Genomic DNA, 11,564 nt, shown 5'->3' with positions numbered 1-11,564 from the left:
GAAATCACAGAATAGTCTGAGTTGGAAGGGACACATAGGATCATCAAAGTCCAACTTCTGTCTTTGCACAGGACAGCCCCAGTAATCGCAGAGAATGCCCGAGAGCGTTGTCCAAACACTCGTTGAGCCCTGTCAGGCTTGGTGCTGTGACCACTGCCCTGGGGAGCCTGTTCCAGTGCCCAGCCACCCTCTGGGTGAAGAACCTTTTCCTGATATCCAACCTCAGCCTCCCCTGACACAACTCCAGCCATTCCCTGGGTCCTGTCACTGTTCACCAGAGAGAAGAGATCAGTGCCTGCCCCTCTGCTTTTACCTCGTGAGGAAGCTGCAGACTGCGATGGGGTCTCCCCTCAGTCTCCTCCAGGCTGAACAGACCAAGTGACCTCAGCTGCTCCTCACACGGCTTCCCTCCGGACCCTTCACCATCTTCGTGATACCCTCCTTTGGAAGCTCTCTAATAGTTTTAATATCTGTCTTACATTGCAGTGCCCAAAACTGCCCCCAGGGCTTGAGGGGCCGCCCCAGTGCAGAGCGGAGCGCAGCAATCCCGTTCCTCAACCAGCAGGCACTGCTGTGCTTGATGAACTGCAGGACAGCTTGGCCCGTACCTGGTGCGGTCTGGAGAAAGTCAGAGGCTCCGATCAGCGCCTGTTGGGGATGCAAGACGGGAGTAATGAAACACAAACCCCGCAGGATTCTTTAATTCTCTATCCGCAGCAGACGTCCAGACACGCCCCGGCCGGGGTCTGTGGGAGTAAGGGGAAGGAGTGAGGCTTGTTGCCTCTAGGGCTCCAGCCGGCCTCTCTCGTTCCTGGGCTGCCCACCGTGTCCCATCGCCCCGCTCCACACGAGGGAGCGCTCACAAAGCGTTCGGACTCGCTCCTTGAGCTCCCAGTCTGAAAATCCCGCCTGCGGGTTGGGAGGATTGGCCAGAACAAAATGACACAGTTAGAAATTAATCTTGCTAAAGCTCTACAGAAATGGCACCACGGAGATGCTTCCGCCAATGCAGCCCCGCAGCCTTCTCTGTTCTGGGCCCCTCACTGGAACACTTCCTCACCACCCACGGGTGCCTGACAGTCAGCTTCCAGTGAGTGAAAAGATCTGCATGTGCTGAACACTGGCTTTGAATTTACTGACTTCTCTTGCCTGGGCCACATAGAAGCAATCTCCTGCTTCAGCAAGCCCAGCACTTGTGGCTGAGGGACCCCCAAGGCTCCTTACAGAGGGAAGCTCATGGCAGCCAGGCCCTGATGTGGTCACCAGGACGGCTGTGGGGTCTCACGTGGGCAGCAGCGGAGTTGTGCACAGGTGGCAGCCAGTGCCTTACATCAGGGTTTCTCCTCTCACACTCTCGTGACTGGCCCAGGCCTGAGCCAGCACCGGCAGGAGCCGCGGCTGGGTTTGGCTGCCACTGATCTCAGGATGGATCAAACCTGAAGCAACAACAAGAACGTGCTGCCCTACTCCTATTGCTGCTCTAAGCAGTGACATTGGAGGACAGTGAACACTTCTGTGCCAGGGTTAGTGCAGGTAGCCAAGAGTCGAGTGACTCCCTACTCCAAAGAGGGCATCACCAGACCCTGCCACCAGGAGCTGAACCTGGGCAGCATCTGTACCCCACAGTCACTTCCTAGCACGCGAAAAGTGCCTCGGGCCAGTAGCCCTCGTCTTGGCTCCTCCTTCCCAGCGTGTGGTGAGAGCTGGGAGCCCACCAGGCACTACCAGGAGCGCCAGTGGTCGGCACCCTGTGCGTGCTGGAACTACAGTGTCTCCCCTTGTAGCACTTGGGGTGGGGACGTGCCCGCTCTCACAGCACTGCAGCCAGCCCAAGGCAAAGAGCCAGGCCATCTGCACACAGGCAGACCAAAGCAAAAAAAAAAAAGGATTGCAAGCATCCAGTGCCAGCGTGGCACAGCCCAAATAAAAGGTTTGCAGATGCTGCTCAGGCAGGATTATACCTCCAATGTGCTAAGTCTCGGCTCTCAGTGAGCCTAATTGCTGCTGCAATAAGCCCTGGCTGGTCCTTTCCTGAACCATGCTCCCCACAGCCCTCCCAGCAAACCTTTTTTTTTTTTTTTTTTGCTCAAAGCTTGTATTTGCCATGCATATGTTAGCCCTCCCCCTGGCTGCCTGGTGGGGGTCTGGATGAGCAAAGGAGGGGAAAGGCAGGAAATCTGCACATGCCACTTACTGCTCTGCTCTTCCCAGGAACTGTCCCTCTACTCTCCCCCTCTCCAGCACAGCCTGTGGCTGCCTCTGTGCAAGCAGCCAGGCCCAGGAGCAGAGGCAGGACCAGGTGACAGCATCAGTACCTGGCCACGCACCCCCTGAGCTGTATTAGGAAACTTTCCAAATTGGAATTACTCAGATTTTAATAAAACCTTTTGATAATTTTCCGTTATGTTTTGGCTGGTAGATGAAACTGGAGGTGTTCCAGGAGAGCTGTCGAGGCATCTGCGTGGGCCAGTTCAGCAACTGCCACGAGATGTGTCAAAGGAAGGTATAAACTGCAATGCAGAGCATGAAAACCAAAGATACACCACGATTTTATTTATGGATATGTAATAAATAAATGGTGGACAATACAGGAAGAGCCACATTCAAAAAACCAGATTACTAAAGTGCTTTTAGACATAAATATAGGGCGACTGAGAAACAGCGCTGACATTAACACTTTTTACAGACAATTACAAAATATCTTCTTATGTCAATTCACAAAATTGTTTAATTGCTCCAGGGTACTATGGCTTGCTTTTCAAAAAGGTCTGTTCATGCATAGTGTGGCAAGTGACATTCAAGAGTGTACAAAATCATTGCATAAACAAAAACGTCCTTACCCCGTTCTCCCAAATACGAGTTAAGGAAGATACACAGTGTAAATCCAGTGATAAGGCTGCTTTGGCAGGCCAGATCCTCAGGAAATATAAACCTGCCTGTCCGTCAGGTTACACCAGCTTGAGGATGAACCCTATCATGTTTAAAAACCCTGCTGCTCCTCGAGGTGGAAGAATTGTGTGCTCAGCATGGAAGGACTCACACACAGGTGCTGCACAGGGGCGGAAGCGCTCAGAGAAGGCATCTGTAAACTCCTGCACCATCCTTGCACCTGCGTGTTGGAGGAGAGAGCAACTTGCATTGTGTTGCTCCTCTTTGTGCTCCTGGCTAGCTGGGGAAGTGGTCCCAGCACGGAGGGGAAGGAGGCTCCTCCCCAGCAGCAGTTGGTGCTGACCACAATGCGCTCCCATCCTCACACTGCTCTTGGCCCCGCTGGGACTCCTCTGCCACCACCCACCCTGGCTCTGCTGAGAAGTGAACAGCTTAAAAGTGAGGGGACAAGGGGATGTGTGTGCCCAGTTTTAAAATGCCCTGAATTCAGATAAAAGTTCTGTTATTTAAGAAAAAAAAATTATATCTATCAATAAATCAATAAATATTATGATCTCGCCAGGATGCTGTGAGGTCTGGCCTCCTCTGGGGCAGCCCAAGCTCAGTGGTCCCTGTCGTTCTGCTCTGTGGGGGGGTCCCCGTTGATGTACTGCCTCAGCACACCCCTCTTCTCGTGCTTGGCTGTCCTGGAGAGGTCGATGGCTGTGTCCTCCGAGTCTTTTGCAGGCCCAAGCTTGTCAGAGCCCTTCTGGGAACTGGCCTGCTTCCCTTTGAGTTCCTCCTCCTCCTGCTCCATTCGCCAACCATCTGCCAGCTTCTCTTGGCTCTCTGCCTTCCTGCTTACCTCCATGGACTTTTTGTGCATACCTTGCAGAGGGGAGAGAGCAAAGCCAAGGGTACTGGTTGATTATTTCTGCCTGGGACTGCTCAGAATCACCTCCTGCATTACTGCTGCTTCCTCCAGTTCTTGCCTGCATCCCAAGGAAAGCTCTCTAGCTACCAGCCTTTCCCAACCCAGACTCCTGCCACCTGCTCTCTGCAGCTCGAGGGGATGGCTTGTGGCAAAATTAGTCCATACCTCCCCTGTAGCAGGGACGGCTCACAGGGAGAGGTGTGCTGTAATGACCCATTCCAACCTGGATTTTGACTGTGTATGAGCAGAGGGCAGCTCTGAGGTAGCATTAATGTTACCTTCAGTTTGGGGGCAGGTGGTGGTGACTTCTTAGATGCCTTGCAACTCCCAGGCTGCCTGCTAGCACTACAGAGCAATACCCACCCACGTGCAGGCACCCGTCTGACACAGAAGTAAAAGGATTTCCTTTTCCTAGCTGTTCTTTTCAAGGAGGAAATGGAAAACCCAGGGCACTTGGCAGCCTGTGTACAGCTCAGGGCCAGGGAGGCCCTATTCCTTTCTGGAAAAAGGCAAGGGCAGCCATATGGAAAAAGAAGCTGAGCCGTGATCCTCCCAGCAGCACCCCAAGTTCCCACTCACCCAGCAGCCACGGGGCGCAGGATCCCACGAGCCCACTCTTGGCGGAGTTGATGATGGACTCGGGCAGAGGGATGGAATGCCTCACCATGGCCCCATAGAGGCCATACTCGGCCATCACGCTGCTCCGGCCCCAGCACTTCTCCCGCTTCCGCCACTTGGCTCTTCGGTTCTGAAACCAAACCTTCAGGGGTAACAGCCAGGAGAGCACGGACGGGTGGGATTGGGGAGGGGACAGCCCCCGTGGCCGGGTGTCCAGGGCCCATCAGGAACAGGGGAATGTGCATCCAGGGCAAAAGGTGGGCCGTGGGGGTGCGTGGAGGGGTTTGGGTGTGCGGACACAGGGTGTGGACACGCAGGCGGCACCGGGAGGGCAGCCAGGGTGGCGTGTGGGGAGGGGTGTGAGGGAGGGCACACACGTGGGTGTCAGAGAGGGGAGGAAGGGAGGGAGAGGGAGCACATGTTAACATGAGGCTGATCCTGACACAGGAGGGTGATCCCAGCTAAAGTCACCCTATGCTCTGCCTGCCCGCAGGGCCTCTGCCTGATCCATGAAGCACCAACCTTTCCAGGAAAAGGGCTCCATAATGTAGTGACCAATGATGACAGAAGGTGCTCAGGTCCCTCTTCCCACCCCCTTTCTGTATTTGAAGGTTTGAGGGGTGTAGATATAACCAGGCTGCTTCCCAGAGTACCACCTCATTCTTAAGCCACTGAGCTGTTCCACAGGGGAGCAGGATCAGGCCCTAAAATGCCATGTGTCCCTCAAAGAGGCAAGCTACCGAGCAAGCTCGTGTGTCACAGCTTGGCCCAGCAGCTCAGAATTGCTCCCAGCTCCTGCCTGGGTGGGAGGCCAGAGCCAAGTTGCCAGCAGTGAGCAGCTGCTGGGGCCAGCTCAGTCCCCTGGTTCTGCATGTCCATTTGGAGGCTGTTCGATGCCAGCGGGCAGAAGCTGAGCCTCCCGGCAGGCGCCCTGCAGCCTTTCAGTGCAACCACGTTCCCACCACCTGCACTCACTGCCACAGAGCAGGGGAGACGGCCGGATGCTGGCAGCCCGCAGATTCTACGGAAGAGAGAGGACCGCTGCAGCCACCTACCTGTATCCTGTCCTCCGGCAGCTCCGTCTTCACAGCCAGCATCTCCCGGGCATAGACGTCGGGGTAGTGTGCTTCATTGAAAGCCTTCTCCAGCTCCTCCAGCTGGTGAGCTGTGAATACCGTCCTGCCGAGAGGAGAGAGCATCCTGTCACACCGTCCGGACCCTTGGGCAAACAGCGAGGCTGGCAGCATCCCCCACGCTGAAGTTTTCCTCCGGAAAATCCTCCCCCCACCCCAGCTGCAGCCCTCCTCTTTCCTCCTTTTCCTCCCTTTATCCCCATTGGGGATTCCGACCGCCCCAGCCTGGGGATCAGAGGAACAGCGCGGGAGGATGGTGGCAGCAGCGAGGAGGTGAGAACGGGGACAGCCGGGCTCCCGGGCTCTACCTGTGCCGGCGTTTCTTCCTCTTGATCTGGGCGGTGGACATCTTCAGGTCGCTGGCGTCCCCAGACAGGCTGTCCTCATCTGGCAGCAGCATGCGGGAGGGGAAGAGTCACGTTCCCGTCGAGAGCGGGGCAATCGAACCCAGCTCCCCAAACACGGTTCCAGCCGCCCGCGGGGAGCGGGCCCGGGGCAGGGAAGGATCCCCTCCCACAGCCGAGCCCGAGGCGCCGCACCGCTGATGCCATCCCGGGACAGGGGGTGGGAGCCCACACTTGCCGGAGGGTCGGAGGCTCGGCATCCCGGCGGGACGGGCAGCACGGGAGCCGATCGCGCACCGGCGGGAGGATGCTGGCCGCGGCCGCAAGTGCGAGGCAGCCCGGGCAGCGGCTCCGCACGGGGGTCCCGGTGCGCGCCTGAGTGGCCACCCTCGACCCCGACCCCGCTCACCGGAGATGTTCTCCTTGTGGCGGCGGGCGGCCGGAGGCGGCCCGGGAGGCGGGCGGGGGCCGCGGGCGGGCAGGAGCGGCAGCGGGGCGGGCAGCAGGCACGGGGCGCCCGCCCCCCCCAGGCCGCACAGCAGCCCCAGCCCCAGCCCCAGCGCCCCGCCGCCCTCGTAGCCACCGGCGGTGGCGGCCGGGGGGGGCCCGGGGGGCGGCTGCAGCTCGGCTTCCAGCCCCAGCAGGTCGGTGATGGCGAAGCCCTTGGCCCGCAGCCCCGCGCCTCCCGGCCGCGCCGCCGCCCCGGGTGTCACCGGTACGGGCACCGCCACCGGCCCCGCCGCCGCGCGTCCCCCCGACGGCTCCGCCCGGCCCGGCATCGCCGCCGCCGCCGCCTGGCCCGGCCCGGCCACCACCGCCCGCCGCCCTTTTTATCGTCCCGCCGCCGGTCCCGGCTCCAATCACACTCCAGGCCGGCGGGGGGGCGCTCCCAATCCCTGGATTAACGGCCCCTGTCGTCGTCCCCCCCCCCCCCCTCCCGCACCGGCCCCGCGCCCCTCCCCCGGCCCTCCCAGGCCACCGCCCGTCCCCCCGCCACCCCCTCTCGCCGTCCCTCCCTCCGTTCCCCTCGGCCCCCGCCCCTCGGTCCTCACCACCCCCCCGCCGGGTCCCCTGCGGTTTCGCTCAGATCCTCTCCAGGACCCCCTCTCAGTGCTTGTCCCGCCCCGGCCCGGTCACCCAGTTCCACCCCCCTCCCCCCCCCGTATAAATCCCCCTCACATCCCCGTGGGTTCCCCCTCTGGGTCTCCTCCCAGGAACCCCCTGCTATGTCCCTGTGTCCCCATATCCCCTCTGCCGGTGCCCGGCAGTGCACTCCCCAGGACCCCCGTTTCAGCCCAAGACCCTTCAGCCCCACATCCTAGGCGGGACATGCCACTGGGCTCAGCACTCAGAGACAGGGACGGGGACAGGCAGGGGCTGTTGTGCAGGACTCCCCAGGTGTCTTGTCACCGGGGCCGGGGCCATGTCGAGGTGCCTGGCCTCTGTGCTCCCTTTTGCTCCCAGATTCTTGCACCTGGGCTGCAATTTTTTTCCCCCTTCGCTTCATCTGTTGATGGAAATGATTTACAACCGGCTTACACGGGCCGCCTGATCCAGGCCTTCATTGGACAGTCAGATTAACCGAGGGTCCTTCTGATAAAGATAATTACAAGGGGACTCCGCATTAACTTTGCATTATTAAAGAAAGACCCAAATCTCCCATCGCAAGCTGTTCCTGGGATTAGCAGAACAATAACTTTCATTTAGGATAATTGCCGTGGCCAGCGCTGGGGGCTGGCGGGGGGGACCCTCTGGACCATCGTGCTTCGCACCAAGAAAGGCAACTGGGTGTGAGGGGAATGGGAGGTGTGGGAGGATGGTCACACTTCCAAAGCCACCAACTCAGGGTACTCTTGTGCTCAGGATGCAGGGATGCTTGGGGCATCCCCACCCAGGGCTGGCCCCTGCCCAGGCACAGAACACCCTGGGATCCCCTTGGGCATCTTCGCTTCTCCGGAGTGGTTGTGCTGCAGTTTTGCTGGAATAGGAGACTTTCACTGCTAGGCAGGGAGGATCTGCCACAGTAATTAGAAGTCATAATCCGGCCACCACCCACAACAAATTTCCTGTTCGAGCAGATATTAGTGGTTAAAACCCTAATTTTTGATGTTGTCCCAGAATCAGCTTGATTTCAGCAGTTTACATTGAGGCTGAGCTGTTGGGAGAGATGATGAAGCCTTAAATATGCATATGGCCTAGGCATTTGGAAAGTTTGGGGATAAAGCACGTATAATTGCTCCTAATCAGTTTATGAAACATAAAAGCTCAAACCCAAGAGAAAGCCGATAGATGCAGAAATGGAAATAGCGATTAAATCTCCCCATGCTGGCAAGGTGGCCTGGATATGGCGCTGCTGCCCAGGGCGGAGGGTGACCGAGGCCGTGCCCTGGGGAATGGGGACACACCCGCTCCCGGGACAGGACAGTGGGGTGGGGTGTGGGGACACACCTGCTGCCACCCCCAGCTCCCCCAGCCACGGTGAAGAGGGGCATCTCCACCGGTCCTTTGGACAATAAATCAGTTAAAGGATATCTTGATATATGCTCATCAGATAGGATTAGCTGGGATTAGACTAATCAGTAAATGTTTCTCTGCTCATTATTTTCCAAGGAAGATTTTCAGCTGATTCTCCGACGCCGAAAGATTATTAATCGCTTAAAGAGCAGAACATCAAACATCGCCCCTTGCTCTAATTTCCCTGGGGTTTGCCCCCCCTCTCCATGGGCAGGGTGCCTGTGCCAGCCGGCCCAGCAGCCTCAAGGTGCCCCAGCAGCCAGAATCTCCATGGGGCTCTACCAGAGCAGCCCAAGGCCACAAGACCCCGGCCTCGGTGCAGTTCCATGTCCCAGGGGTGAGAGGGGTGAGTGGTGCCTGCAGCTGATGCTGGAGCACCCCCATCCCTGCTGCACTTTGCATGACTACAGACACAGCGAGGTGGGACAGTCCCCAGGTTGTCCCCTCCTCCCCATGGCTGCTCCACCACCATGTCAGACATCCGCCATGACCTACAGGATGGAGGGCATGTGTGATGGGATGGGTGCCTGGAGCTGTCCCACTCAGAGCCCAGGAACAAGCCTTGCAAGTCCTTAGGGAATTACAGATATGTGCAGCATTTTGGCAGACCCTCCTCAGCCAATGATTGCTCCAGAGCCAGCATTTGGTGGGGTTTTGGAGTCCCTGTCTTCATCCTGGGGCTCAGGGAAAGCCCCCAAAGGATGTGCACTCACCCTGTAACCACCTGCTGTAGCAATGAGGAGGGGGTAGCAAGGAGAAGGTATTGAAGGGCCTGGTTTAGGAGATTACTAATGGGATAAGACAGCTTTCACCTCCCTGGTTTAGATATGAATCAGGTCAATAATAAAGGACCATCTGACAGTTTCAGGCAGCTCAGGGTGGAAGAGGCTCCTGTGCCCCAGGCTGGATGGAGAGCCCATCTCCAAAAGCCCAGCTCTTACTGCACACCCCCCCATTGTACCTGCACCAGCAGTCACAGGCTGGTACTCCCCCCCAGCTCCACACCCCGCACCTGCAGCAGCTCCTGGCACACCGGCACAGGAACAGGTTGGAGCCTGCTCCCCAGGGATGATGCTGACACCACAACCCTTGGGCACCTGCTGTTTATGGCAAGCTCAGCCAGCCTGTTGGTGGCCATAGCAGGCCTTGCACAGGTGTAGGGTGACAGAGAAGTGCAGCGGGGTGAGCAGCCAGCTGATGGCAACACAGGCAATTTGGCAAGGGTGGGAACCTCAATAAGCGTGGACAGAAGAAAAAGGGCTTTTCTTCCACCTCTTCTACATCCTGCTGGGAACAGGGGGAGGTGATGGCTGTTGAGAAAGCATTGCCTCTGACGCGTGGGTGAAAAGGAACTGGGAAACAGGCCATAGCTAGGGGAGAAGGCAGCAAAGAGGAGGTGTTGCAGCCAGTCACACCTGTATTTTGCAAGGCTAAATCCCCACCTCTAAGTTACAGATGAGCCTCCTCTTTGAAATGCAGTCAGTGAGACTTTCCTCAGGCTGCAGCAGGGCTCGGTGGTGGATTGTGTGTGCACTCCTGGCCAGGTGGGAATAGGTATATGTAGCGACCAAGTACCCTCCATTTTGGGGTGACGGATTTGCAGAGACAGGTGGCATGAACGTGTTAAATGAACCAGGGAACCTGTGCTCCCTGCGCTGTCAGGCTGTGGGAAGTGCTTCGTTTGTAGCTCTACTGGATGTGGGTGAAGCAGAGGGTTTGCAGGGTGAGTGCAGCCGCAGCTGGCCATGCACCACCTGCTCAGTGCTGCAGCATTGCCAGCCCAGCTCACTGCAAGTGTTGTCAGCCCTAATTTGGCACAGGGGGTCCTTTCCATGTCCCACTCCACACACCCCAGAGACATCCCTACTAATTCCTCTGCACAGATTTCTGTCTTAAGGCATTTGCCTTTGATTAAAACCAGAAGAGCAGTCACGGTTTAAGTGGAGTTTAAGAGCAAGCCATGTGCCGCTGCACAGGGTGCTCACATCTGGAGTGTCGCAGATTTAATCAAACTGCTGGGAAGTGCCGCACGCAGACAGCTGTCACAGCGGCCTGGAGCCCATCTCCTAATTAATTCCTAGCCAACACAGGGCAAACAAATGGCCATCAAGGTGCTACACCTACATCCTCAACTAGAGGCATGGCTGGCAGTCACTGGGCAAGCAGAGCTCACCCTGTATATCTCCAAGGAGCTATAGGTGATGTAGCCCATGGAAAGCCGTGTTCCTGCTCCTAGAGAGGAGACTGGGGCTTGTTCCAGAGGTGTATGCATGGGTGGGAACAGGAGGGACAGAGTGTTCGGGGAGAAACCCAGATGGAACATCACAGCAGCTGTAGCTCTGATTTCTGGTTGCTCCTTCGGCTGCTGCTTCTTGCTTCCACTCCTTCTTGCTTCTGCCAAACTTGTTGCTTTCTAGTACCATTTATCTGCCCATCTCAAATCCCTGTGGGCAATCCCCTCCTGTCCTACACAGGATGTGTGAGCTGGGACACAGCCCTCCCTGGAGATGCTCTGCCTGGTGCTATCCAGGGCCTGGCACCTAATGTAGGTTCTGGGTGAACTCCACTTCCACAGCCTTAAGCAAAATCTGAGCAATGGCAAAACAGGTCAGGCCCAGACTCGGTTCTCCTTGGTGCTCATTCACAGCTCATTAAAGCTAATTGAAATGACTACCAAAGCTGGGTCTATGTGGGTGTTTGGAAGCTCTGGGCACAAGGCACAACTAGGCTGGGAATATCCAACTGTGAGGAGCCCCAAACTAGCCGATGGACTGTCCATTCCAATTAGCCCCACAAAGGAGCTATTATTCCTTTGCACTATGCTTGTCTGATTAATTTATCTTATTATTTTTTGATCATTCCTCCAAAATGTGCTAATTAAACAGAAATCATCAAGTCAATTAGAGAAACACTCATTAAAGCCGAAAAGAAAAGAAAGTATCGGCAGAAGAAAAACGGCTGTGAGGGTCCCAAACACACACAATAGCTGCCACACTCATTAAATCAGCAACTCCCAAAAGAGGGGTAGACATTGTCCCACTATGGTCCATGCCCTGGAAATGAAACTTCCCAGGCGATGGAGTCTGATTCATCTCCTCTCCTCTCCTCTCCTCTCCTCTCCTCTCCTCTCCTCTCCTCTCCTCTCCTCTCCTC

The 11,564-nt window shown here is 57.0% G+C and overlaps 1 protein-coding gene across 1 annotated transcript; it reads right to left on the bottom strand.

The window, feature by feature from the left end:
- Nucleotides 1-3,490: 3,490 nt before the first annotated feature.
- Nucleotides 3,491-6,676, bottom strand: VSX1 (visual system homeobox 1; the record flags this gene model as incomplete). The annotated part of the gene is made up of 5 exons (XM_082277285.1): nucleotides 3,491-3,756; nucleotides 4,382-4,562; nucleotides 5,476-5,599; nucleotides 5,862-5,940; nucleotides 6,307-6,676. The coding sequence occupies 5 exons, from the start codon at nucleotides 6,674-6,676 to the stop codon at nucleotides 3,491-3,493; spliced, it is 1,020 nt and encodes a 339-aa protein (XP_082133411.1).
- Nucleotides 6,677-11,564: the final 4,888 nt, after the last annotated feature.

Source organism: Coloeus monedula (assembly GCF_965178545.1).
Source record: "Coloeus monedula genome assembly, chromosome: 2".
NCBI lineage: Eukaryota > Metazoa > Chordata > Aves > Passeriformes > Corvidae > Coloeus > Coloeus monedula.
Note: the sequence above shows the minus strand (reverse complement) of the source record. Positions and strands in the feature narration are given on the sequence as shown.